Source organism: Hoplias malabaricus, chromosome X2 (genome assembly GCF_029633855.1).
Source record: "Hoplias malabaricus isolate fHopMal1 chromosome X2, fHopMal1.hap1, whole genome shotgun sequence".
Lineage (NCBI taxonomy): Eukaryota > Metazoa > Chordata > Actinopteri > Characiformes > Erythrinidae > Hoplias > Hoplias malabaricus.
Window position 1 is genome coordinate 52738382 of NC_089819.1, and position 27608 is coordinate 52765989.

At 43.0% G+C, this 27608-nt stretch overlaps 1 protein-coding gene across 1 annotated transcript in view; it reads right to left on the reverse strand.

Moving 5' to 3' along the window:
• LOC136676204 (cadherin-16-like) overlaps positions 1-27608 on the reverse strand; it is a 41829-nt gene that overhangs the window by 9571 nt on the left and 4650 nt on the right. Inside the window, 14 exon segments of the mRNA XM_066653047.1 lie at positions 627-866; positions 3461-3591; positions 6331-6572; positions 8265-8456; positions 13032-13108; positions 13611-13712; positions 13715-13777; positions 13780-13821; positions 14062-14212; positions 15001-15126; positions 20290-20486; positions 21932-22090; positions 26369-26498; positions 26971-27105. Coding sequence (XP_066509144.1) covers positions 627-866; positions 3461-3591; positions 6331-6572; positions 8265-8456; positions 13032-13108; positions 13611-13712; positions 13715-13777; positions 13780-13821; positions 14062-14212; positions 15001-15126; positions 20290-20486; positions 21932-22090; positions 26369-26498; positions 26971-27105 — 1987 coding nt within the window.

Genomic DNA, 27608 nt, shown 5'->3' on the forward strand with positions numbered 1-27608 from the left:
TCACAGACAGTCACCCGGAGCAAGACTCGCACTCACAACCCCAGGACCCTGTAGCTGTGTGACTGCGACACTACCTGCTGCACCACCATGATTTTAGAGCCAGTCATGTTTTAATCACTCTCAAATTCAAGAAGTTCTCTCTAGCAAATTGGCCACATGGTGTGTACAAGCTATTTGATTGGCTTAATTCAGTGAATCGATTGCTGTATTAACGGGATTTACTGGACACACTGTCTATTACGCAACCATGTGGAAACAAATAGTACTCCATGAACATTTGTTTATTATTTAATCTCATTCATTTATCAAAAATTGGTCATGGATCTGGATGGACTCTTCACTCTGTCCGCCATTTGGTGACGCATGCCTTAGAGCCTCAGGACAGGGACTGAAGGCCTTACACCAAAAATGACAATGGAATCAACACGTTCCAATCAAATATATCCCTCTGTGATTCTGGAAACAGACTCATGGAAATACTGAGAAATCCTTAAAAGGAAAATGACCAGGAAAAATTTGCAAGGAAACGTACTGAGGACTTTTGTCATGGTATACAGAGCAACTGGTAATTTGCTTTGACTCTGTGTGACGTATCAGAAGCAGAAAATAAGAGCTGGGTCACCCACCGTTGATGGGTGTGAGTCTCCAGTTGCGACGCACTATGGGGTCACTGCGGAGAGAGAAGTTGAGTCGACCACCATGCTGTGGGCCGTCACTGTCCCGGGAAGCCAGCACCAGTGCCTGGTCCTCCCAGCGAGGAGTACACAGGTACTTCCAGGAGTAATCACCCACCAGAACTGGACTGTTATCATTCACATCCAATATATGCACAGTGACCAGTGTGGAGGCAGACAGAGATGAGTTACCTAAAGAAAAAAACAACATTATACTGCTGACCACTATAAAATTATCCTTCTTCTATTTTGCTGATTTCATTTTCTTTACATGTATATGTATGTACTATGTAGACAAACACATATTTGAGGGTCAGATATGTCCATCAGTCACATGACTTACATGTCTCACAGACTCGTTCTGTATAAACAGGTACTTTACAGATTTACTGTTCTATGTCACTAGTCTGCAGGACAAAGCCCGTTTAAAAAGTGTCCCTCTATCAGCTTGAGCCCATTCTCAACTGCACTGGGTGGCCTTAAAGCAGGCATTAACCTCTGGCCTCTGATTGGCCACAGTGTGCATCAGCAGCTGTGTGGACTGGACTGAGATCTACAGCATGTACGGTTGGCCTCCAGCTGACCAGGACAGAAAGCATGGCATTATAGAGAATGGCTTAAAAGCAGATTTCCAATCCGTCTAAATTTATACACAGAGTAAACTCAATAAAGCTTCAGAGCCACCACTTAGCGTCTACTGCCTGTCAGGATCATTCAGGGTGAGTCTGTCTGAATCCCCTTTATAAAACACACAGCCACAGGGCACATATTTTATTATTTTATCTCTTTGTTTATGTAATTATTAACTATGGGGTGGTCAGTACAAGGTTCTTTGGTTTGTCTGTTTCTCAGTAAGGTCTTCTTCACAACTCCACATCTTTTCAGCACTGAGTCGTGCTCTCATAGCAGAACACTGATGGACACAAAAACTGCGGACGTGAAGGGGGAGAGTGCAGATTAATTTCCTCTCAAAACTTTACGTACTAGTGACCTGATAGGGACAGGTTTGGTGTGACAGCTCGGATATAGGTCCAACAGAAGAACATTAAGAAGAAACTAACTCATGACAGAGAGGATGATGGGAATCGTAGTTTGTTCTTGTTAGCAAGTCAAACCACCAATACGTTCTCAGTATTGTGGAGGATCAAGGGCAGAATCCAGGTACTTAAACTGTTCTTTGTTTGTATTCTTGAAGTATAGCTTTGGCATTGGCAGATTACATCAAGCAACAAACACAAGAACCTAAGAACACTCAAAAAGAGCCTGTTTTATTGTATCTTTCACATACTTCTGTTTATAATTTGTTGAACTCCAGTTTTGAAAACAAGTTATTAATATTCTTTAAGCATGTGTGCCATTTTACAACTTTACAACTCTCCAGAAAATTCCCCTAAATGAAGTCCATGTTCCTAATGGGCATTTTGACCGGAAAGTGGTCTCTGACTATCGCACAGTTCTCCTCCAAAGATCCAAAGCCGACGACCCAGTCTTGTGTTCCATAAGCACAAGGGAGCAATTCATGCTGGAATTACTGTTAAGTGCAGCTCTTGATTATATATTATTTTGATGGTGAATGCATGTCGTGAGCATAGTCGTACATACATACACACACACACACATACACACACATACCCCCACATACACACACACACACACGTCACCTCCTCTCTCCACTTTAGGTGGTGACTCATGTGTTTCTTGCTCCACTCTGGGAGATTTCTGTCAGTATGTGAGGATGTGGACCTGAATTTGAATCGAGGGCTTGCATTGACTTTCTCTATCATTGCTGTCACAGTTGCTGCGAGCTGAAATGTCAAGTGTCTCAGCTGCGCTGTACACTCTTTCGAAATCTGTGTGTCTTTGTATTCATACATCAAAATATCCTAGGGGGGGGGGGGGTTTCTTCACCTTACAGACAGGAAAATTTTGATCTACTTGAAAAGACAAACTCATTCATTCCCAGCCGACCTTTTATTTAAAAACATTAGACCGAATTTCCTTTAGCCAGATTAGATACGCATGAAATAAAATTTGAATGCGGCTGAAGTGTGTGAGGGTAGTTACCTGTACCTACAAATATTCTTTAAATTTACAAGGATATAATTTTGTAGGGTCTCAGTAACAAGACCATGTATGCTCATAGTTTTATGTCCCCTGAATGTAACATCTGTTCTCTTAACGTCGTGCAAATAACATTATACAACATGCCAAACCACAAAGTCAGGGAACATTAACGGAGCATCGTTTATTAGCTGGTAGCATCACTCTTATGTCTAGCATATTATCAGTGACATCTTTGGGAAATGATTTTGTCTTGATTCTGATTTGTTTTTCAAATGAATTAAAGTGGAGACTAAACACTGACCCATTTTTTATGCAGTAACTCTGTTGACATTTTTTCTTTTAAATTGATATAAGGAGTCACTTTTCTTTCTATGTGATTTAACTCATTAATTTTAACTTAATCTTCAAAATGATTGATTTTCTAGAGCTCTTTCCATTATCAGGCCGTTTTCCACTATCACTCACAGTGACAGAAATGTAGCACAAAAAAATACTGGGCGAATAGCAACAATTAAGAGTCCGTCTGAGGGTAGCAAGGCATTACGTGGCTCAGAGTGTGCTCAGTAATCCTTAAAAACAAAACATAATAAAGCACTACATAACACCTTATGTAATTAGTTACCTATAGTGGTATTTCACATTCACAGGTTATAAATGTACGTAAAAGAGGTTAATGTATATATTTAGCTTAATTTTGAATCATGTATATATTTGTTTCTTACGTCCATCTTCAGCCACCACCTCCATGGTGTAGGTGCTGTTCTCCTCCCTGTCCAGAGCCTGTACTGTCTTCAGCTCTCCAGAGTACTTCCCAATAGAGAAATAATTCTTAGTGTCCCCTCTCAGAGAGTACCTACAGAAGAGCACAAAAGAGTCAAGTGCAGAAAGTCCTGCGCTGTTCAGAACTGGCTGCTGCTGTAATAATGTACTGTATTGTGGATGGCGGAGGGTTCTGCGGGGCTAAAAGCTGTACTGCAGAGAAACATGATTTTCCAGACATAAATAAGAGCCCACCTTTATTCAGACTGAGGTCACACAGAGACGCAGACAATGGGAGGATTTCATAAAAAGGGGGGTGTCCTTTTATTCTTATTATTTACACCTACAGCACAAACTGTTCAGTAAGAGCAACACTGGCTTCTTTTGCTGCTGGACGAACTTTAACATGGATGTAAAGCATGTTTTCTATGACGTTCCTACTTTTTACATTTGCAATTATTCTTACCACTTATGATCATTTATGTTACTGACTTGTGCTACACACCTGTGACATCTTGAGGGATTACCTCATGTGATCCCAGCTTGTTTACACAATCTCTGCCCCTATGCTGTGACTTTCTAATGGACACAAAATATGTTAAACTAGTGATAATGTTAAAAAAACACATCTTTTTTGAGCTCCTCTCTGTAGGATGGCACAGGTCAAAAAAATGTCCCTCAAGTTGTGTAGGAGACAAGCATCAAGATTCTTCTCTGTCCTGGCTTCCAGATGGTGGAACTTTCACTGTCCTTTAGTCTGAACAGCAGCTTGTATGCAAAACTATTCAAAATGGTTCTGAAGGCAGAAGGAGGAAGAAAGAATGTAACTGGTTACCTACCAACAGGTGAGGAATATTATGATTGATAAGCACGCATTAGTGGGCGGCTCGGTGGCACAGCAGGTAGTGTTGCAGTCACACAGCTCCAGGGACCTGCTCCGGGTGGCTGTCTGTGAGGAGTGTGGTGTGTTCTCCCTGTGTCTGTGTGGACTTCCTCCGGGTGACTGTCTGTGAGGAGTGTTTTGTGTTCTCCCTGTGTCTGCATGGGCTTCCTCTGGGTGACTGTCAGTGAGGAGTGTGGTGTGTTCTCCCTGTGTCTGCGTGGGCTTCCTCTGGGTGACTGTCTGTGAGCAGTGTGGTGTGTTCTCCCTGTGTCTGTGTGGGTTTCCTCCGGGTGACTGTCTGTGAGGAGTGTGGTGTGTTCTCCCTGTGTCTGCGTGGGTTTCCTCCGGGTGACTGTCTGTGAGGAGTGTGGTGTACTCTCCCTGTGTCTGCGTGGGTTTCCTCCGGGTGCTCCGGTTTCCTCCCACAGTCCAAAAACACACATTGGTAGGTGGATTGGCGACTCAAAAGTGTCCGTAGGTGTGAGTGTGTGTTGCCCTGTGAAGGACTGGCGCCACCCTCCAGGGTGTATTCCTGCTTTGCGCCCAATGATTCCAGGTAGGCTCTGGACCCACCGTGACCCTGAACTGGATAAGGTTACAGATAATGAATGAATGAATGAAAGAATGCATTGGGTGAGATTTTCAAATAACGTGCTGTCACGGGTCACGGGGCAGACTGACTGAAGCGGACGCACTTGCTAAAACACGATGATTTTATTATAACAAAAGATCTAACAAAACAAAGACAAGCTATAAAGAAAACAACAAGACGAGGATATTAAACTGGGGACAGGAAAAACACAAAGACAAAACTATGAAACAAACATGACCTGACTAGAAAACGGGAGATAAACAACACGACATGACTTGTGACAAAACAAAGGTGAAACAACGACAAAAGGAAATGAAACGACGACGGGGAAAACTACGGAGACAGACAGATAACATGACCGACTTGACTGAAGACAACGGAGAAAGGAGAAATGTTCGACAAACAGGAGAGACACAAGGGAACTTAAATACAAGACACAAACGAGACACACCTGGACAGATAACGAGGAGGACGGGTTAACAAATGACAGACGAGGAGGCGGAACAAAGGCGGAGACTAGAACATAAACAAACAAAGCCATGTGCTAAAAGAGCACATGACCGGGGAAAACAGACATGACGAGACGAGGGCGTGACACGTGCCATAAAACGAAAAAAAAGCTCTGACAAGATGCCTGTGCTTGGCCTGTTGTGAGAAATGTCTTCAGAAAATTTAAGTGTGCAATATAATTGCCTTCAGAACCATTCTGAGTAATGAGTTTGCACGAGCTGAACAGTAAAGTCATCACTGTCATCAAACACAGACTGAAGACTCTCTGTGTCAATCCTGTACTTACTGAAATTCTTTGAATTGCACTGGCTCTCTTTCCCAGGTTCCAGTAATTATTGTTGTATGGTATTGCATCTATTTTGTATTTCTCTTTCTTTAGGGTTCAGCATTGAGTCCTAAATCTAGTGCTATCCTAATTCAAAGGTGATTGTAATGGTGATGTTATTTTCTCTGATTAGATGAAGAAGCACTTTTGCCAGTTCACTCTGGTTAAGATGCCATGGAATAAACAATCATGTCCATATCATCACTGTGCTATTAAAAACATAAATCTCCCAAAAAGTAATTTTGCATTTCTATTTGTTCATTCTACAAGAAATCGTGAAGGACCGCTGCTGTGTTCAAATTATGTAGTCAAATGCTTAACCTCCTAAAACCCATCTATGGGATTTTTAGTGTTGTATTAGCATCTTATCATTATGGTTTTGCCCTGCCCTTTTCCCTTTAACATGGTCCAACCTGTCATATCCATTTTTTAAGCATATTTCAAAGCTGAACTCTAAAGTTGAAAAGCTGAAGTTACATTAACATGAATGAGGCCAGTGGTCTGCAAGCTATTACAGACTAACCTGATTGGATGTGAGTCAGGGTCGTAACCCCTGATGGTGGCGATGACCCGTCCTGGCTCCTCCCCCTCTCTGACCGTGACCTCGTAGTGACTCTGGGACAGAACGGGACCCTCGTTTATGTCATCGATGAAGATGGAGACTGTGGCGGTAGAAGCAGGGCCATATCTTCCCCTCACCAGTGCCACAGGGTTCTGAGCACTCAGTACCAGGATATACTCGTTCTCCCGTTCAAAGTCCAAAACCTGATTCAAAACACACACTAAATTACGGCTGGGAGGACAAACCAGATTCAATTTCACCTACAGGTCTTTAATAATAAAGATAGCCATCAGGCAACCTCTGCAGACATAGCTTAATTATATGACGTAGATGGATTAGAGAATTAAAGCCACAGTTTGTTGTGAGATTTACTTTATACTTAAATATAAATGGTCAGTAATAGTATGCCTCAGTCTTGGTCAGGTTGTTAAAACAAACACTATTCCTGAAAGTTTGTAAACATCCCTTAGAATCAGCGAATTCACTGACTTTGAGGTGCCCTCATTGTGGACAGAATCTCAGTTCTGCGTACACAGCTTGCATCTCCAAAGGAAAGCATGACATAAAATGGGGTGCTCTGAAGCAGACACACCAGATTAAGATCACCATGTCCAATGCCAAGTGTGGGCTAGAGCAGTATAAAGCCTCTACATTGACTCTACATTGATATTTTTATCCAATATCTTAAGATTTTTAAATTGATGTAAGTATGATTTGGAATTAATCTATTTTGGGGTTGGATGGTGTATGAGAAAAGACAAGAACAGGACCCGGGGGCCATTCCAGAAGGCTGTCACTGCTCAGGACTGTAAAGGCCGTCCAGCTGTTTTTCCACATTCGGTTTGTGAGTATGAGCAGCTAGAGAGCTGAGTGATACACTGCTTCCAGTCCACCTCTGACCATGTGTCCAGTCTAACGAAGGCCAGATGAATCTCCAGAAGTGAAGCACACACAACCTACTGACAATATTCCAAACACTGAGCTGTGTGTGCAGCTTTCTGGGAAACGGGAGAAATCTCCTGTATAAAGTTTATAAATTGCATAAGCAAAGTTACAGAAAGTGCATGCTGGAGGGAACGAGCTCTGTGCAAAACCTTTGCATAATGCTGTTGTGGCTGAATGCATATAAAAGAACCACTACGTAACATGTTTATCCTTAAAATTACAACTTCAAAATTGTTGTGATGTTACACTGAGCCTCTGCCATTGCTAATGTGGGCTACGCAGTGCAGAAACTGCACTGTGTAACCTTTGGAGGACATGAAGGTTTAGTGGCCATATGGATAAACGATAAATGTAAAAGAGGCCAGAGGTGATGGGTAAGATTAAGACTGGGTTACACACCATTTTAATACAGAGGAATATACTACAAAGACAAAAATACAGATCTTAGCTTATGTGTGTGTGTGTGTGTGTGTGTGTGTGTGTGTGTGTGTGTGACTATGTAATCCCCTGTCTGTTTTGTTCAGAATGATTGCATGCGCTCCCCACACCTGCCGCCCTCCACCAGATCTGCACTCCGCTCAAATCCACTCAATCCTCTCATAAGATTCAAAAAAACAAAAACGAAAACACTGGTTTTCTGTCCCAACAACTGCTCTCCATCACAGCTCTGTTCCAAGATGCTTGGAGGCAGTGGCAGAATCCATTTGTCACTCTTGTTTATACAAAGCAGCCTTTTTGTTTTTTTGTTTTTTGACCGTGGAGCTGAGAATTGCTGAACACAGTCCCCACAATTTCCAGTCCTTCACACAGCCACAACACCAAACACTGCAATTAGTTTCTCTCCGTTTACAGCACAGTGCAATTACTCCATTTGGCCGCTCTACAGAGCAGCAGCGGGAAACAAAATAACCTCTACATGATTAAAGTCGGTGTGGAAGAGAAGCGGGTACCTTATCGAGGACGAGTGACACTTCATTGCTCTGTCTGTCTGTCACCAAAGTGAAGACTTCCTCCTCGTTACCAGACTCCAGCCTATAGTCCACTACCCAGCTGTCTCCACCTCTTTCGTCAGCATCCCATGCTGCTACCGCCATCACTGTGGAACCCACAGGAGCATCCTCCACCAGGTGAAACGGCCCATACTGGCAGAGAAAGAGAGCGAGAGGGAATGAAAGACATCAAGAAATCAAGCTTAATTATGACATATGGAGTGTTTGAGTACATCATTTGCATTTACTTGCAGGACTGAACATATTGTGATGCAATAAATCATAAAGAACCTCCTGAAATGTATGTCATAACAGATTGTATCTTCTATAATTTACCTCTATTAATATTAAGCTTTCTTTTAATTGCTTTGGCAGCAGATGTTGAGAGAGAGTGAGAGATTGGAAGGGGGGGGGGATTTTTAAAAGGCACAATAAATGCAAAAGAGCTGATGGATAAAACATAGGAGGAGGAAGGCTACGAAGAAGACAACAGGCCAGAGATGAAGGAGTAAAAAATAATGGGAGGCAAAGAAACAAAGGAAGAGTGGCGGTAAAGGAGCACGAGACTGATAAAGGAGGAAAATGATGTGGTTAATGTAAAAAATATCAGTGTAAATCAAGGCAAAGCGCTTCTGTCGCTCACAGCTGTATCCTCAGAGACAGCCACAATGTTAATTACTTTTTCTACCTGGGGCTAAAAAAACATTTTCACAAAAACCTAAATATAGAAACTCTTATGCATTGAAAATGAGCATTAATATATTTCTGCTGTACGGTTTGCTGCACACTGTGGTATATGATTTATGCAGATGTCTATCGCTCACATAATTCAGTTCAGCTCCACTTAAAAATATGGAGTTTTGAGGTAAACAAACAAAAAATACACTGAACGATCCCTGGATCAGGAGGAACTACACTGTATCTATATGCGCTTTGTATTTCTACAATTACAGACTGCCCTTCACCTGTTACTCTGCATATTATCCCCATTTCATCCTGCTATTTAATGGTTAGGACCCCAACAGGACCCCAACAGAGCAGGTATGATTTGGAGCAGAGGATCATTCTCAGCACTGCAGTGACACTGATGTGGTAGTGTGTTAGTGTGTGTGTTGGTACAAGTGGATCAGACACAGCAGTGCTTCAGGAGTGTTTAAGCCACCGACCAAAAATATCCAGCCAACAGCGTTCAGTGTGTGGCGTCCTGCGTCCACCAATAAAGGATGAGCTACTGTCTCTGACTTTATGTCTACAAGGTGGACCACTGGGGCAGGTGTGTGTAATGGAGTGGACAGGGAGTGTATACATTTCTTTGTCCAAAAGGTAATGCATGGTAGTGTATAAATATGAGTATAAACCCAGGCTTTAGACATTTCTAAAGGCACTGTATGCATTTATAAGCTGATGTGCTCCAGTAGTGTTGGTCTGTTTCTGGTCCTATCAGCGTGTTTGGGAGAGCTGCAATCAGTCGTTTGTACAGAGCCTCTGATCTGCCCGGCCAGGCGCTGTCAACACTCACACACCACTCCTCCAGCACAAACTCACATGGCCACACCATCACAACCTGCTCGAAAGCTTTTTCCACCTTATGATGTGTGTGTTTGTGTGTGTGAGTCTGAGAGAGTGAGAGAGAGAGAGAGAGAGAGAGAGAGAGAGAGAGAGTGCAATTGATTTGCAGCAAACAATTTCAACAAACACCTCAAAATAACAGCTGTATGAGATTGAGCTCACATTTTTTGCCCAAAGCTACTTAGAATTGTCAATTACTGTTACAGTCACCTCCAGAAAAAGCTGAGCTTAAGTGCACCGTTTGAGGGCACAATGACGTAGACAGGATGTTTTCCACTCAAAAACATGGTTCATGACCAAGTTCCATGGCCTTGGGTGTTTCCACCTCCCGAGAGTTAAGGTAGACTAGCCACATATGTCCATAATTCAATGCTAGCAGCTGTTTTTGGGTGCCCTAAGTGCATTAGCTCATACTGTATCCATCTTCTAAGACTTGGACGGTTTCTGGGACAGTTGGGGTAGAAAGACTCCCCACTAAGTGATTTGCTTGAGGGCACCGACTGCAGTAGAAGCAGGATGTTTTTGTAGATTGGATCAAGACACTGCTCTGCAGTTCATGGTCTTGTGGTGCAACTATATCTTGTAGTTCTTCACTTCAAAGTGTTAAACATTTGCATCGGTCTTCTGCTTTAATTCAAACACATTTAAGTTGCTTCTTGAATTTTTCACTGGGTCAGTGTTTCAAATTGCATACAGTTTGCAGCAAGAACAAAAATAAATAGACTCAAAGCTTTAAGTGTGTAACAATGGGGTGTCCATCTTTGTTTAAATGGCATTTTGGTGGCATTCCCAAATTTGCAGCACCCCAGAGGGTCATGACCTTCAGTCTGAAAACCAATTTTATGAAGTGAAGCATGTCAAGATTTGGAAATCACATAAATCTATCAGAGATGACTTAAAGGAACACTATGTAAGATTTGGTATTTTTGCTCCTGTCTCCCAGATAATGAATAATTGAATGAATGAATTGACTAAGGGCAAATGTGTGATGATTAAGGCATAATGTTTGCACCATTTTAATTGTGATGGTGTATGTGAACATCACTAGTTAACGACTTCTTGTGCAGAACTGAAACATCAAACCCCCAGACACCAACCCTACCTCGATTAAATGAGCTGAAATATTACTTTCAGGTGGATAGATATTTGCATGTGTCTATGACTCAGTGCTGGCACCTGTTTCGGAGTGTCTTAGTGCATTAGCTCAGACTCCGAGTCCATCCATCTTACAGCTCCAGGCTTGTTCTCAGAGTAATGCAGCAGCAAGGGGGAATGCACAGTGACAGGACCTATGCATCTTCCCACTGGCTTGCATCCAGCGTTCAGCGTTTTCTGGGTGTTTTCTGAATGCCGAGTAGTGCACGTCTCCCTGTCTCAGCCTTCATCATCCTTCAAACAGCTTCTAAATATACCACACTGAGGCAAACTGACATAGTGGGCCTCTTTGCTTCTTTATTGTTTCTGTGTTTTTTTGTTTTTTTTATTTTTTTTGTTGCCTCCCTTCATCTTAAAGCTTAAAAGACAGCTTTCCGTGCCCACGTACAACTCCCAGCTCCTGTATTATTCACTCAGCGTGGGTGTGCTCAAGCAGAGGGATTTTCCAGAAAGCTCTCAAAAAAAAAAAAGAACAAAGCACCAGAGAGTTGCTTGACTCCCAATCTGAAAATATCCTTCCTTGTCATCACCTGCAATTTCAGGCAACAGTTTGACTGCTTTGTTTGATGGCTTTGATAGAATGAAATAATTCATTCCTCGTCCCATTTGTTTGTTCGTTAATTCTGCCTCGTGTGACCTCAGCCAGGGACATATCCATCGGTATATGACCAGAAACACTGCATCTTCATATTGGGTCAGTGACATCAGAAGGGTGCCTGAAGCTGCTTTATATAATCGTGGCCCAAATAGTGCGCACGACTTAACAGGCTGCTGAGGGAAAGTAGCCATTTTTAGAAGATTATCTCAGGTCAAGAGCTCTTCCCTCATGTCATAACAACAGCAGCGCACAGAGAGGATTCCCCTCACACGGTTATGTAAAAAGAAAATCCAGACATGGACATCCTAGGTGAAGGCATATTTTTTATTAGTGTCATTGCTATTGTCTCCGTAGCTCTCCCAGATTCACACAACTCTATCAAACTAGATGAGTGTACACACAGGCATTAGGCTCTGGACCCACCACAATTACAATGTCAAATTTATTGTAATTAAACAAATGTAATTAAACACTTTGTTAATCAGATTTATTTGCGTAACATAACAGTCTGACATTGACTTCTCTAGACTTTTAAGGGTTAAAAGCAGTAATTGCTCATAAGACTGGCTTACGTTACAGTCAACGTCAACGACAGTAATTGTGCAGCTGTGTCATTCTGTGTCATGAACACGATTACACTCCACACAGCATCATTTCCTTGTAGCCAGGGCTTTGACATTTCAGTGAAAAAAATGACAAACTGGAATCAGCTGAGTGAATATTTTATAATATATTTACATTAGGAAATAGGAGGCTGTTAGCTCATGGTACAGAGGGCAGAGGACGTGTCGAAGGCATTCTGAATCTCTTGTTATATATCTGAAATTTATCTTAATATCATTTTAAAAACTGTCCATTTGACGCACAATGAATTAATAACACCTCAGAATAGTGTTTCATTCGTATAAGAGATTAAAACAAGATTTAAGATTAAAACAAGGATTTCACTGAAAGCTCTTTACCTCAACAAATCAAATCAGGTGGCGTACCCCACAGACATGCCCTCCCAACACACACACATACACACACACACACACACACACACACACACCCACACACACACACACACACAGATTTCACAATAACCAAGCCAATGATACACAGTCAAACACACACACACACACACACACACACATATACACAGACACAAAAGTTTGTTTTCATGTATTGTGGGGTCAGTTTATGGGCTTCCTTTCATTTTGTCGAATCTTTCACTTACAACATCCAAAATGACTATTAGCATAATTTTAGCACAACACTTAACTCAGGTCTTCATCTTAAAACATAATTATGTTCATTGTGGTCCCCACAAGGAAGGGAAGTGCGTAAACATTTTTTGGTCCCTACACAGTGATATATTAATGTTATACACTTCTGGTACACACACACACACACAGGAATCTTACCTCATGCTGGGAGAAGATCGGTGGATTGTTGTTTTCATCCAGGACTTTGACTATGACCGTACATGAGCTATTCAGACCTGCAGAGGGGACCAGAGAGGAGAACCCATTACTTCTTCACAAACCATCACTGTCCATATGCATCCCTCATTACAATGCAACCCCTAATAACATACAACAGGGCAGAAGCAGTGATTAATGATGTGTCATATTATATCACCTCCTGACCGTCCTGACCACACTTCTGATGACACATTTGAAATGACACACATCAAACATATCACTCACTAGCTGCAAAATGGCAATCGTCTCAACATCAAGCTTCTGACTCAAAGATGGATTTGAAAAAAAACACATTAGCATCAACAGTACGGTATATATCTCAGCCCAGACATTTGGACACTGGGAAACGTTTTCTTATAAACACCATGTCATTTCCTGTGTGTGATAAATCACATGATCAGATGTGGAGGTCAAAGCACAGGGTCAGATTCAGTTCATGGGAAAATATGAAGATGATGGAAAATTGTGTTTAAAAAAAGAGTGGAGTGTTAGGTGATGTTAAGTGTGTGTGTGTGTAACCTTTGGCATCTTCTGCAGTGATGGTGAGGGTGTATTGTGGAGCTGTGCCCTCCATGCTGTCTGCCTGCACGGTGATGACCCCTGAGTCTCGATCCACGCGGAGAGGTTTCGGGGGCTCTCAGGCATCTGTCCCACCAGACGGTAGAAAATACGCACATTATCTGTTTTGGGTCGTCGTTATCAGCCGCCTGGACAGTGAGAATTTCAGTTCCTGCATATGATAAATGTAAACCCAGTGTGAAAAAATCTAAAGCACTACAGCCATGTGAGAGAGAGAGAGAGAGAGAGAGAGAGAGAGAGAGAGAGAGAGAGAGAGAGAGACAGAGAGAGAGAGAGAGAGAGAGAGAGAGAGAGAGAGGGAGAGAGAGAGAGAGAGAGAGAGAGAGAGAGAGAGAGAGAGAGAGAGAGAGAGAAAGAGAGAGAAAGAGAGAGAGAGAGAAGAATATGGGACCTTTGGTAGCAAGCTCCTTGACTACAGTGTGGTACTGCATCTGAGGAAAGGTGGGTCTGTTGTCATTGGCATCTCCCACCATGACCCTCAGCTCCACAGGTTTGGCAATCTCCCGACCATCTGGACGCTCTGCCACAATACTGATGTGGAACTGAGAGAGAGAGAGAGAGAGAGAGAGAGAGAGAGAGAGAGAGAGAGAGAGAGAGAGAGAGAGAGGAGAGAGAGAGAGACTCTTACCAATACAAGTTCACTAAACAGTGAACAAGTCAGCATGCTTAAAGGAGAACAGTGTTCTGGCCCATGGCCACATATCATTATCTTCACTATGATTTAAACATAATAACCTGAGCATTAATAATTGCAATAGTTGGCCTAATGTTTAGAAAAGTGGGCTTGGGCCTTGGGTTGCTGGCTCAAACCCATCTTTACCTCCAAACTGCTCCCCAGGCATTGGGAATGTTTGCCTGCTTCTTTATGTGCATGTGTACTCACTACTCTGTGTGTGTGTGTGTGTGTGTGTGTGTGTGTGTGTGTGTGTGTTTTCTCTGTCATGCACAGGTTAAATACGGAGGAATTTTGTTGTACAATGTACAATTATCAGATTTATACCACTAGCACATTCCATTTTACCTAGGGCCAGCAAAGGGCACACTAGTTAGTCATCTAAAAGCTGATTATATGTGGAAAAGTATGTCTTCCACCTGCACAAGGGCCTTTAGCTGTGATTAAAGGAGTTCCACAATAACATGGCTGATTTACATGGTTTACACTTTCAGATCTCATGCCTTAGTGGACTGCTACAGAATAGGAAAGGAAAGACACAGCAAGGTTTAAAGAATTGTAAGGATTGTTAGAAGGATTGCTTTGTAATTTCCTGAGAGTTTGTGTGTGTGTGTGTGTGTGTGTGTGTGTGTGTGTGTGTGTGTGTGTGTGTTTAACCTGGTCCTGTGTTTCTCTGTCCAGTGGAGCGTTGAGGTAGATGACTCCTTCTCTGCTAATCGTAAAGAGCATCTCTGGAAACTCTCCCTCCAGACTGTACTCCACTGGACTACCACTCCACTTCACCTGCAGCCAAGCGTGTAAACATATATACTGCTATTATAAAAACACATTTGTTATTACGATATATTTCAGAAATGCTGACTTTACAGAAGACAATGTCAGCTGTAACCAGCTTCTAAGACTGAACAGGCCACCTGAAATAACAGCAGCTGTAAAAAAAAAAAGTGAAGGGTGGAAACGGAAAAGTTCAAAAAAATAAAGTTTAGTCATCGATTCTCTTAAAATATTTTTGGGACTTTGGTACTACATGATTGGCTGCTCTCAACTGTGCATCTCCTTAAACAAAACAGCTTGGCGCAGAGTACATTTGACAAGTTTTAGAAAACATTAGGACCACATCAGCATAGCGGACCTCATAACACAACGTGACAACATACAAAAACACCATAGATCACAGAGACCTGCACATAAAAGATGAAGCGGTGCTATAGGGACCTGAGGCTGATGTTTACAATTAAGTTTAAGTGTAAGTTTAGCAGAGCACTCAAGTGATGAGCAGACAGTGACTGGAGAGTGTACAGAGGTCAGCAGCTGCCAAAACAAAGCAGCTGCCCCCACAGCTGAGGGATTTTCCACTCTGCTGGAAAAAGAGCAGCAGCTAGTGATGGAAGAGGTGTGAAAAAGCACCGAAGAAGGAGAGGACCCTGGAGGTGAGAGATGGACCACGTGCTCCTCTGGACTGTCCCCCAATACCTTCTGCGTTTGTTATGGAGATGGCTTGCCAGAGCTCGAGCCTGTGTACACACAAGCACAGACACACACGCACACACACCAAAGCCACTATACACTTTCCACAGGCCTGCATACACTTTCAGAGACGTTCAGGAGGGCAGCGCTTTGAAGAGATTAATGACCTCAGCTCGTGGTCTAAAAATGGTTTGCTCCAACCAAGGTGATGTCATCTGTTGAGTTTCCAGCCTTTTGCTGCTCCTCTACACAAATGATTAAGTTGTACATTGAGATTGAGGCTGATAACACGAGTCTTTGAAGTGCACTCCTGTTGAAAACAAAAGAGCTAATGCAGAGGCACCCAATCTACGAAACTGATCTCAGTTTATTTGCACACAGCTTGCAGCAAGTCGTTGGTCAATGGATGAAGCTTGAGAGAAGGGTTAGGCGAAAGGAAAATAAGCAACTGGAAACTGGGACTAAGACCAAGAGACTAAAGGTGCACTACATGTCCCCTTGTAATAAGTGAATTCAGTAAATTTAAAGTGCGTACATTGTGGACACTGACGTCAATTCTGCACACACAGCTCATAATCTTGCATGAATTGAAATGGGACACTCTGGTGCAGCTGGTCAAAGCATGGGCTAAAGGGGTACATAAAAATGTGGCCTGAGCCAAAGGTAAAAGGAGATGAGACAAATTTGCAATTTCTCTGTTGTGAGACTAGCATTTGAGCTTTTGATAAAACAATTCAATAAATGTAATACAAATATTTAATACATTCATTGTCTGTAAGCCCTTATCCAATTCAGGGTCGCGGTGGGTCCAGAGCCTACCTGGAGTCATTGGGCGCAAGGCAGGAATACACCCTGGAGGGGGCGCCAGTCCTTCACAGGGCAACACAGACACACACATTCACACCTACGGCACTTTTGAGTCACCAATCCACCTACCAACATGTGTTTTTGGACTGTGGGAGGAAACCGAAGCACCTAGAGAAAACCCACGTGGACACGGGGAGAACACACCAACTCCTCACAGACAGTCACCCGGAGCAAACCCACGCAGACACAGGGAGAACACACCACACTCCTCACAGACAGTCACCCGGAGCGGGAATCGAACCCACAACCTCCAGGCCCCTGGAGCTGTGTGACTGCAACACTACCTGCTGCGCCACCGTGTCGCCATTTAATACAATATAAAATTTAAGGGAAAACACCAAAAAGTTTAAAAGCAACACTAAATTGGGGTTTCTTTTTTAAGCACGCTGAGCTTTACAGTAACAGAACTGCATTTCTGCTGTGGTTTTGCTCTGTGTGTATGTGTGTGTGTGTGTGTGTGTGTGTGTGAGAGAGAGAGAGAGAGAGAGAGAGAGAGAGAGAGAGAGAGAGAGAGAGAGAGCGAGCGTCCTTGTTTCATAACAGCTGTGACTCCCACCACCCACATGTGCACTCAGCACCCAAGTGAGTGGGCAGAACAAGGCTTTCCCGGTACCAGAAAAAAAAAAACCTCAAGGATTATAGACACACGTTCACATGCGCACAGACATTTTTATGCACACTACCACAAATGTGTGCACTTCATCATGCACATACACACACACACACACACACACAGTCATACATATGCTTTCAAGAGCATGTCGTGATTATATATCTCTCTCGAAATGTGACATAACCTTATCTACATATTTCCCTTATTCTGCTACAGTATCAGTGAATCAGGCATTCAGCCATTTTACAGTGGCATTAATATTTATTTTTGATTGAAAGCACAGTATTTGGGGAGGAGAAAACATAAATAAATGGCATAAATATGCTGCTATCCCATGCAAAGTCTATTATATTAAATCTAAAAAGAGAGTAAATAAAGTTTTCACCTGAGGTTTTCCAGCCATGTCACATCTGTATACTTCATGTGCACAGCTAAGAGCATTCGGCACATTTGCCTGCTCAACAAACACGGCGTTGCTAAAGGCGCTACACATGAGAGCTGCTGTAAACATAGAGATAGCAGAATAATCTCAGTCTTCATCTGTTCATTCACCTGTTGTCAAACCAGAGAAATGGAAAATTAGAGTCCAAGATTAATATTTTCTTGGCTCCTGAAAGTTGAGGGCTCCATTCAACTGTACAACAAATTAGCGGGTTAGCTTGCTAGCTATATAACTCGCTCATATCACCTAAAGACATTACTGAGCTCACTCTTTGACTACTCGGAGACTGCAGAACAACTCATAAGCTCGGTGATTCTGTACAGTAGTTTAATTATACAATAATAATCCAGTATTAACCAGAAGTATATTCTGTATATTTTGTATATTCTGTATATTCTGTATATTCTGTTGGTAATAAATGTGGAGCCACTGTATTCCAGTATGAGTTTGCAGTTTATGTAGTTTTTATTTCCTGATACTGATTATTTTGCAGTGTCTGAATTAATATTTTTTGAGGAACGCAGATACACAGATCCCAAACAAATCAGCAAACTCAGTGCCACACAGAACATTACAGAACCTCTTCTATTAAATCTAGTTCTTTTCAAACAGGTCTATATACAGTGACCATATACAGTACACAGTGATTCTGTTTTTCGGGTACCAGCCCAATCTGTCTTATCAAATGCAATTTAATTAGAGTATTTATATCCATATTTATGGTGTTTAAATATAGATGACCATTGTTGGACTATGAGCCGGTATTTCTACGCCATGCTTCAGCAGAGGGAGGAAAAGTGTAGGAGTGTGTGGGACGAGGACAGCGTGAAGAAGAGAAAGAGTAGTAGGAGGAGGAGGAGGAGGTGGAATAAGACGAGTGGGGGATACATTAGAGGTGAGTGTTTTCACACACCATAGGCAAACTGTGACAGTGATACAAAATAATATATTCACACTTAAATGAAGAAAAAGTGATGCTGTGGATTGATTCAGAATTGTACATCATTTCTCTAAAGAATAAAATACATCAACACTTTTGTGCTTCTCTTCAATTGTGAAATAGTATTGTTGATTTTTGTTTAAATGATTAAATCAATTTAAAATGTATAAATTAAATCCCTTAGTGTTCACAAAAGCTATAGAAGCTTATCATGACCCCTGACATAAACCATCATTTATCAAGTCTTATTCCAAAGAAGGTGACAATTGGTGACATTTCCTAACTCCCAGTGAGTATCCCTCAGAAGGAAAACGGTATGGAACTTTTTTCCTGACTAGTTTATGTACAATAATTTCCAGCTCAGCAAAATACACTGATCAGCCATAACATTACTACCACCTCCTTGTTTCATTTTATTATCTCCACAGACCCTGTAGTTGCACTTTGTAAGTCTACAGCTACAGACTGCAGTCCATCTGTTGATCTGCACTCTTTGTACACCTCCTGTTCTTCAATGGTCAGGACCTCCACAGAACAGGTCATCCTCAGTACTGCAGTGAAACTGAGAGGATGGGGATAAGGTTGTTGGTGTTGCATGGGTATAACTTGATCAGACACTCTGACACAGCAGTGCTGCTGGAGTTTGCAAACCCGTTAGAGTCACACTGGTCTGAGAATAGTCCACCAAACAAAACACTCATTAGCCAAATAATGCTTGCTCTGTGGAGATCCTGTGGGGGTCCTGACTATTGAAGAACAGGAGGTGGAACAGCAGATGGGCTACAATCTTTAATTTTAGAACTAGAGAAGACAGTGAGTGGAGAAATAAGGGTGGTAGTAATGTTGTGGCTGATCGCTGTAAACTATGTCATATTACCAGAGATGCCCGAAATTCATGAGGCTAGGGTTGGTATAGCCTCATAAACACTGCCCTGCTGTCAAATGTTCTTTGAAGAGTGTTTCCTTTACAATAACCCCTATAAAAATCCCCTCTAGCTGAGCTTCTCTCATCCTTTCCGCTGCAGCTGAGTCTGCAAAGCGCTGCTTATGTTTTCCAGCCAATTAAAATTTAATGGAAACAAAAGATAAGATCTATAGTGCTGAGGAGAACAAGCTGGCTGTCTCCTTCCCTCCTCGCTCCGAGGGTCAGGTGTCTGGTGTTATTTATGTTCCAGCAGGAGCTACGTGCTGCGCTGGACACTGGACTGTGACCAATATAAAATCTGAATAATCAGCTAAAGGTCAGGTCACTGTGAAGGCCAGGTGTCAATTATATAAGACAGGGAGGAGCAGGGGGATATCGACACGCTTGAGGATAGAATGACAATCAAAGTCAAAGACACACACACACACACACACACATATGTTTTCATACATTGTGGGGCCATTAAAAATGACTTGCATTCCTTTTTGGAAGACTTAGCCTTACCTTCATGGAGGACATAAATATTAATAAATAAATGCCAAATTAAATCTCACTTAAAATATAATGATTTGCATTGTGGATAAAAACGATTTTGTCCCCACATAGTGATATATTCCTGGTCTTTAGGGTAGCATCCGTATAGAACATGATCAACTGATCAGCAGTGGATTATCATAAGACTGTGGTCTAACCTGAGAGATGGGGATGGGGTAAGGTCCAGGCAGGTTCTCCTGCAGTCTGACCGGGTCGGGTGATGCCCAGGTGTTTCCTGTCACTTCCACCAGCACAGTTCCAGTGGAGAAGAAAGCATTAGCCTTTCCGCCCATGTCCTGCACCATCACCGAGAGCTTGTAGCGGCCACACATCTCCGGGTCCAGTGTGGAGGCTCCTACATTTGAAATTACCATTAATCACATTAATCACATCCAGATTTAGACACAGTGAATTACTATTTAGTTGTGCTTTCCTTATATCAATGTTGGCGTGTCAATTCATCAGTGATATATCACTGTTTTAAAGTTATGATGCTGCTGTGTATGTATCACTTCTGTGTTAAGGAAATTGTCCAACCATATTATATATGGTCAGAATGGACAATCACATGAGCTATGTATGTTTTAAGCCTTTACACTGCTGGTGTGTTCAACCATCCACGGGTGTGATTGGTTGAGTGACTGGGTGAGTGTGTGATTGACTGAATAAATAAGGGAAGTTGTCCACAGGTGTGTGTGTGTGTGTGAATGAATGGGTAATGCCCTGCAGTGGACTGGCTCTGGACCCATCTAGACCCTGATCATGATAATGATTATCATACTGTGCATCAGTCTGAGACTGATGTTTGATTGGAAATTCAATATTTGAAGGGTGGTGTCTTTTGCATAATACTGTAATTCTATTATTAAAGATTAATTGAATTAATTAAAAGTGTAAATGGACAGAAAGGACCTGGGCTCAGTGTTTAATGTAATTCAAGTTGCCACATTTGTATGGGTTTGGGACATGTAGAAAGAACAATCCAGCCTCTAACACAAATGTCTGTGTTGCCCTGAGAGCTGTTTAAAAGCCTTGGTAAAGGCCAGCACGTGTCCCCCTTCCCCCTTCTGCTCTGGCGTGGGGCAAAGCCTTAAACAAACAGAGCATAAAAACATTCTGCGATGTGCTGTGCGACTGTAATGGCGTATTAAGCCTCTGAATCTGCCCCGGTGCTTTTGCCAGGCTGCTCTGATTGCGTTTGGCACTGGACCGGCTGATATGACCTGTGTTCGGGCTCTTGATGAGTCACTCAAATTAAACGGTGTTCTGCTCCAGCCTGCTGAGCCCTGGCATGGCTACAAAGCCTGCTCTAGTACATAGTAAAGTTTATTAAAAAAAAAAAGGAAGACGCAGAAGGACAACCTTGTTAATATCCTCATTAATGAGGCAATCAGTGGCCCTTGTTGGCGTCTGGCTGAATGATTGGGAAGGGTCTGAAGGGGGTTATTCACTGATTTCACGGAGGTGATGTGGAAGGTTCAGTGCAAGAGACTGCTGTCCAGTTAAAAACAGGCAGCCAATAGGTAAACAATGTCCAGGAATAGCATCAGGTCTGATTCTCACTGCTATCAGGATTTGACTGGTTAGAGCCAGAACGGTTATGTTTGAGTGCTCAGGTGTGTTTGTGTGTGTGAGCAAAAGAGAAAGGGAAAAGGAGTAAAATATATACAGTAGGATTTAGATCTATGTAACTAACTATCTCTCTTAAAGGACACAGTGTTTTAACAGTGAAATAATAAATCGTACATAATGCAGCTTTATGGGTCCAGAAAAGACCATTTCAGTCTCTGTGCTGATTACCGTCCTCAGTGAGAGACACCTCTCCTGTGGTGGTGTCGATATGGAACATGTGGCTGACTGGGATGCGAGGCGTTTGGTCCAGGAGTCTGAAGCGGAGGTCAGCATGGGCAGTGTTGCGGTCATCACGGTCCAGAGCCTCCACCTGCATGAACGGGATCCCTTTGGCACCGGATATAAGACAAGGGACAGAATTACTAACATACTGTTCGACACTGTTAGCAGTTACACAGCTCCAGGGACCTGGATGTTGTGGGTTCGATTCCCACTCCGGGTGACTGTCTGTGAGGAGTGTGGTGTATTCTCCCTGTGTCTATGTGGGTTTCCTCCGGGTGACTGTCTGTGAGGAGTGTGGTGTGTTCTCCCTGTGTCTGTGTGGGTTTCCCCCGGGTGACTGTCTGTGAGGAGTGTGGTGTGTTCTCCCTGTGTCTGTGTGGGTTTCCTCCGGGTGACTGTCTGTGAGGAGTGTGGTGTGTTCTCCCTGTGTCTGCATGGGTTTCCTCCGGGTGACTGTCTGTGAGGAGTGTGGTGTGTTCTCTCTGTCTCTGTGTGGGTTTCCTCCGGGTGACTGTCTGTGAGGAGTGTGGTGTGTTCTCTCTGTCTCTGTGTGGGTTTCCTCCGGGTGACTGTCTGTGAGGAGTGTGGTGTGTTCTCCCTGTGTCTGTGTGGGTTTCCTCCGGGTGACTGTCTGTGAGGAGTGTGGTGTGTTCTCTCTGTGTCTGCGTGGGTTTCCTCCGGGTGACTGTCTATGAGGAGTGTGGTGTGTTCTCCCTGTGTCTGTGTGGGTTTCCTCCAGGTGACTGTCTGTGAGGAGTGTGGTGTGTTCTCCCTGTGTCTGTGTGGGTTTCCTCCGGGTGACTGTCTGTGAGGAGTGTGGTGTGTTCTCCCTGTGTCTGTGTGGGTTTCCTCCGGGTGACTGTCTGTGAGGAGTGTGGTGTGTTCTCTCTGTGTCTGCATGGGTTTCCTCCGGGTGACTGTCTGTGAGGAGTGTGGTGTGTTCTCTCTGTCTCTGTGTGGGTTTCCTCCGGGTGACTGTCTGTGAGGAGTGTGGTGTGTTCTCCCTGTGTCTGTGTGGGTTTCCTCCGGGTGACTGTCTGTGAGGAGTGTGGTGTGTTCTCTCTGTGACTGTGTGGGTTTCCTCCGGGTGACTGTCTGTGAGGAGTGTGTTGTGTTCTCTCTGTGTCCGTGTGGGTTTCCTCCGGGTGATTGTCTGTGAGGAGTGTGGTGTGTTCTCCCTGTGTCTGTGTGGGTTTCCTCCGGGTGACTGTCTGTGAGAAGTGTGTTGTGTTCTCTCTGTGTCTGTGTGGGTTTCCTCCGGGTGACTGTCTGTGAGGAGTGTGGTGTGTTCTCCCTGTGTCTGTGTGGGTTTCCTCCGGGTGACTGTCTGTGAGGAGTGTGGTGTGTTCTCCCTGTGTCTGTGTGGGTTTCCCCCGGGTGACTGTCTGTGAGGAGTGTGGTGTGTTCTCCCTGTGTCTGTGTGGGTTTCCTCCGGGTGACTGTCTGTGAGGAGTGTGGTGTGTTCTCCCTGTGTCTGCATGGGTTTCCTCCGGGTGACTGTCTGTGAGGAGTGTGGTGTGTTCTCCCTGTGTCTGTGTGGGTTTCCCCCGGGTGACTGTCTGTGAGGAGTGTGGTGTGTTCTCCCTGTGTCTGCATGGGTTTCCTCCGGGTGACTGTTTGTGAGGAGTGTGGTGTGTTCTCTCTGTCTCTGTGTGGGTTTCCTCCGGGTGACTGTCTGTGAGGAGTGTGGTGTGTTCTCTCTGTCTCTGTGTGGGTTTCCTCCGGGTGACTGTCTGTGAGGAGTGTGGTGTGTTCTCCCTGTGTCTGTGTGGGTTTCCTCCGGGACAGAATTACTAACATACTGTTCGACACTGTTAGCAGTTACACAGCTCCAGGGACCTGGATGTTGTGGGTTCGATTCCCACTCCGGGTGACTGTCTGTGAGGAGTGTGGTGTATTCTCCCTGTGTCTATGTGGGTTTCCTCCGGGTGACTGTCTGTGAGGAGTGTGGTGTGTTCTCCCTGTGTCTGTGTGGGTTTCCCCCGGGTGACTGTCTGTGAGGAGTGTGGTGTGTTCTCCCTGTGTCTGTGTGGGTTTCCTCCGGGTGACTGTCTGTGAGGAGTGTGGTGTGTTCTCCCTGTGTCTGCATGGGTTTCCTCCGGGTGACTGTCTGTGAGGAGTGTGGTGTGTTCTCTCTGTCTCTGTGTGGGTTTCCTCCGGGTGACTGTCTGTGAGGAGTGTGGTGTGTTCTCTCTGTCTCTGTGTGGGTTTCCTCCGGGTGATTGTCTGTGAGGAGTGTGGTGTGTTCTCCCTGTGTCTGTGTGGGTTTCCTCCGGGTGACTGTCTGTGAGAAGTGTGTTGTGTTCTCTCTGTGTCTGTGTGGGTTTCCTCCGGGTGACTGTCTTTGAGGAGTGTGTTGTGTTCTCTCTGTGTCTGTGTGGGTTTCCTCCGGGTGACTGTCTGTGAGGAGTGTGATGTGTTCTCTCCGTGTCTGCGTGGGTTTCCTCCGGTGCTCTGATTTCCTCCCACAGTCCAAAAACACACGTTGGTAGGTGGATTGGCAACTTAAAAGTGTCTGTGTGTGTGAGTGAATGTATGAGTGTGTGTGTGTTGCCCTGCGAAGGACTGGCGCCCCCTCCCGTGTATATATATATATATATATATATATATATATATATATATATATATATATATATATATATATATATATATATATATATATATATATATATATATATATATATATATATCCCACCTTGCGCCTAATGGTTCCAGGTATGCTCCGACCCTGAACTGGATACGCACTTACAGATAATGATAATGATACCAGGAAGGAATATACATCAAATTTGAATCATTTCCCTCATGTTATTGATCATCTGTTATTATGTGTAAATATGCATTTCTTCCCTTCACTGATAGAGACCAAATTAATGAATCTCAATGAAAGCAGTCAACTATTTATACGACTGTCTGTCTTCCTGTATTGTCTGCCTTTTATGACCACAATGATACATTACCAGATTGCCAGATAAAAATATTAGGAGCAGATGCAGTGTAAAACGGTCATTGTATAAAAAGTGCAGAGATCTGTTACTATAGCAACAGTAATCACCAGCATAAGAGCCTTGCTTTGGCTGCTTTCATAAAGGGGGAGGAGACATAATAAAGTCTCCAGCTTGAGTGTGCGGATGCATCTTGCGCTGGCGGACCTCCCAGTTACATCCAATTTTGTACTGCGGATGAAATCAATGTAGTATTCAATTGCATCTGATTCCATATAGTGCCTATATGCGTATTATATATTATAATAAAATAATATTATGTTATATATTCATATATTTTTACTCCTGTTTGTCCAGTATTTCTGATGGAAGAAAGGATATTAATAGTGAGTTTGTTCTCTTTTTCTGCAGTGACAGGTGTAGACTTCTTGGAAGGCTGTAGACTAAATGCTGTAATGCAGGGTGGCTTTATTGTTCAGCCAAAAATAATAATAATAAAAAAAAAACATCAGTGAGCTCTGGTCCTGATTTTTGATGAATAATGAATCATTTTGCATAAGAATCTGTCCCTGAAACCTGTGTGAAAGTGTTTGTCAGAAGAAGGAGAGAAAGATCCATCATCATCAAGGAGAGCTTTTCTTCGCTGAATGAATCTGAAGGTTATGATACAAAAGCACGACTGAGTTTGTCACGTCAGTGGATGGATGAAACATCTATGGATCACCGTCAAAAACTGACAAATGAGATGAAGAGAAGCCCTTGATGTGAATCACTGATGTCGTCAATTCATAGTGTCAGTAACTTGTCAACATTGCACACTATACATTCATTCAGGCATTTTTCTCTAACCACTTAATCCTGACATTATTGAGCACAAGGCAGAAAAACTACAGACAGGGTGGCAGTCCATTCATTCATTCATTCATTCGTTCATTCATGGTCTGTAACTGTTTATCCAGTTCAGGGTGGTGTCATTCCATTCATTGTAAATTTGTAAGGTTTCCTAAGATACAGGGAAAATGTTTTGTTTTCGTATATTTGCACTTTATATACTATTTATACCAGGAAATATTTAAAGGAGCACTCAGTCATTTTCTCCAGTGATTCTTGTTCATGTTATGAATCTTTCACCTAGTGTCCTGGAGGTAACTTGGAGTACTAAACATGTTCAAACATGGCTACCACCATATGGGGGACCCATTCTATGGAGCATGAACAGATTCATTCAGGGAGTAAAAATAATTAGATTCTTCATCTCGTGTGTTAACAAATTATTAAAATATGGTTTGCTACGCTTTGATGGGAAAAATCACTTATTGCTACTTTGATTTTTATGCTCTGTGTATCTTTATAGCTGCAGTACCAAAGACGGATATAAAAGCCTGGGTATAAAACAACATAGGACCGAGTTCACAGCCCTGATGGACTCCTCTCCCACCTTTAAGCAGTCCCAGCTGCACAGAGCCCCGCATGCTCTCTTCCAGGAACACAGGCACGTTGTCATTCTTGTCAATGACGCACACTTCCACAGTGAAGCTCTGAGGGTGCATGGACGCTGTGAAGGACACCTGGAGAATTGGAGATACAGGTTTAGCCGTCACGCGGCAGGGTCTTTTCACTGCTCACAGCACATAGCCCTTCATCATGCCTTATGACCTGTAATTTTCTGCAGCGTTCTCCCGGTATTTTTGATGCTGCCTTGAAGCCGAATAGCTGGGCACCTGCTGTCAGCTCAGTCTCTTATTTTATGTGACAAAATTGTGCTACGAATATTCACAGGCCAAAGCTTAGGAATATTTATCTTGATCATGATGCAGGATGAAGAGTTGAATACTTATTATTTTCATGGCTGTTGCTGACAAAGGAAATCTTGAAGCAGAGCAATAACCTCTTTAAATTGTTGTTGTTGGTCCGATGAAAAAGCCACTCTGGCTTCAAATTGTTTCTAGTTTATAGGTTTCTTGGGTTTTAGACTTTTATTTACTATTAGAAAAGCTCTACAGGTTTTATAAAGAACTCAAGCAGGTAAGGACCACTCACCTGCAGAGAGTATGACGGCTGCTTTTCTCTGTCCAGGGGTTTTAAGGCGTACAGGAATCCCGCCTCCACTCCAAAAATACCCTCGTCGTCTCCACTCACTGTCAGATCGGTGTATGTTAAAGGGAGGTCTGGCAGCTGTAAGGGGATAAAAATGCCAGTTTAAGTCCAGTTCTGTGCAAAATCATTAAAAAGACCTACAGCTATTAATTTTCCAATCCAATCAGTTAGTGGTGGGATTTACCATCCACTGTGTGTTTTTGTGTTTGTATAAATTTCTTCTCATTTTCTCTTATGTTACTCATGTTCTCTTACTTAGGGTGACCAGATCTGAGATGGTGAAAAAGAGGAGACGTCTCCGCGGGGGGAGGTGGACGACTACTACGACGGAGTTTTAGGGCCACAGCGTTGAAAAAAAATAATAAAACAAGATTCTGAGATTAAAGTCAGAATTCCGAGAAAAAAGTCGGAATAATTCTGAGAAAAAAAGTCGGAATAATTCTGAGTATAAAAGTCGGAATAATTCTGAGAAAAAAGTCGGAATAATTCTGAGAATAAAAGTCGGATTAATTCTGAGAAAAAAAGTCGGATTAATTCTGAGAAAAAAAGTCGGAATAATTCTGAGAAAAAATCTCGGAATT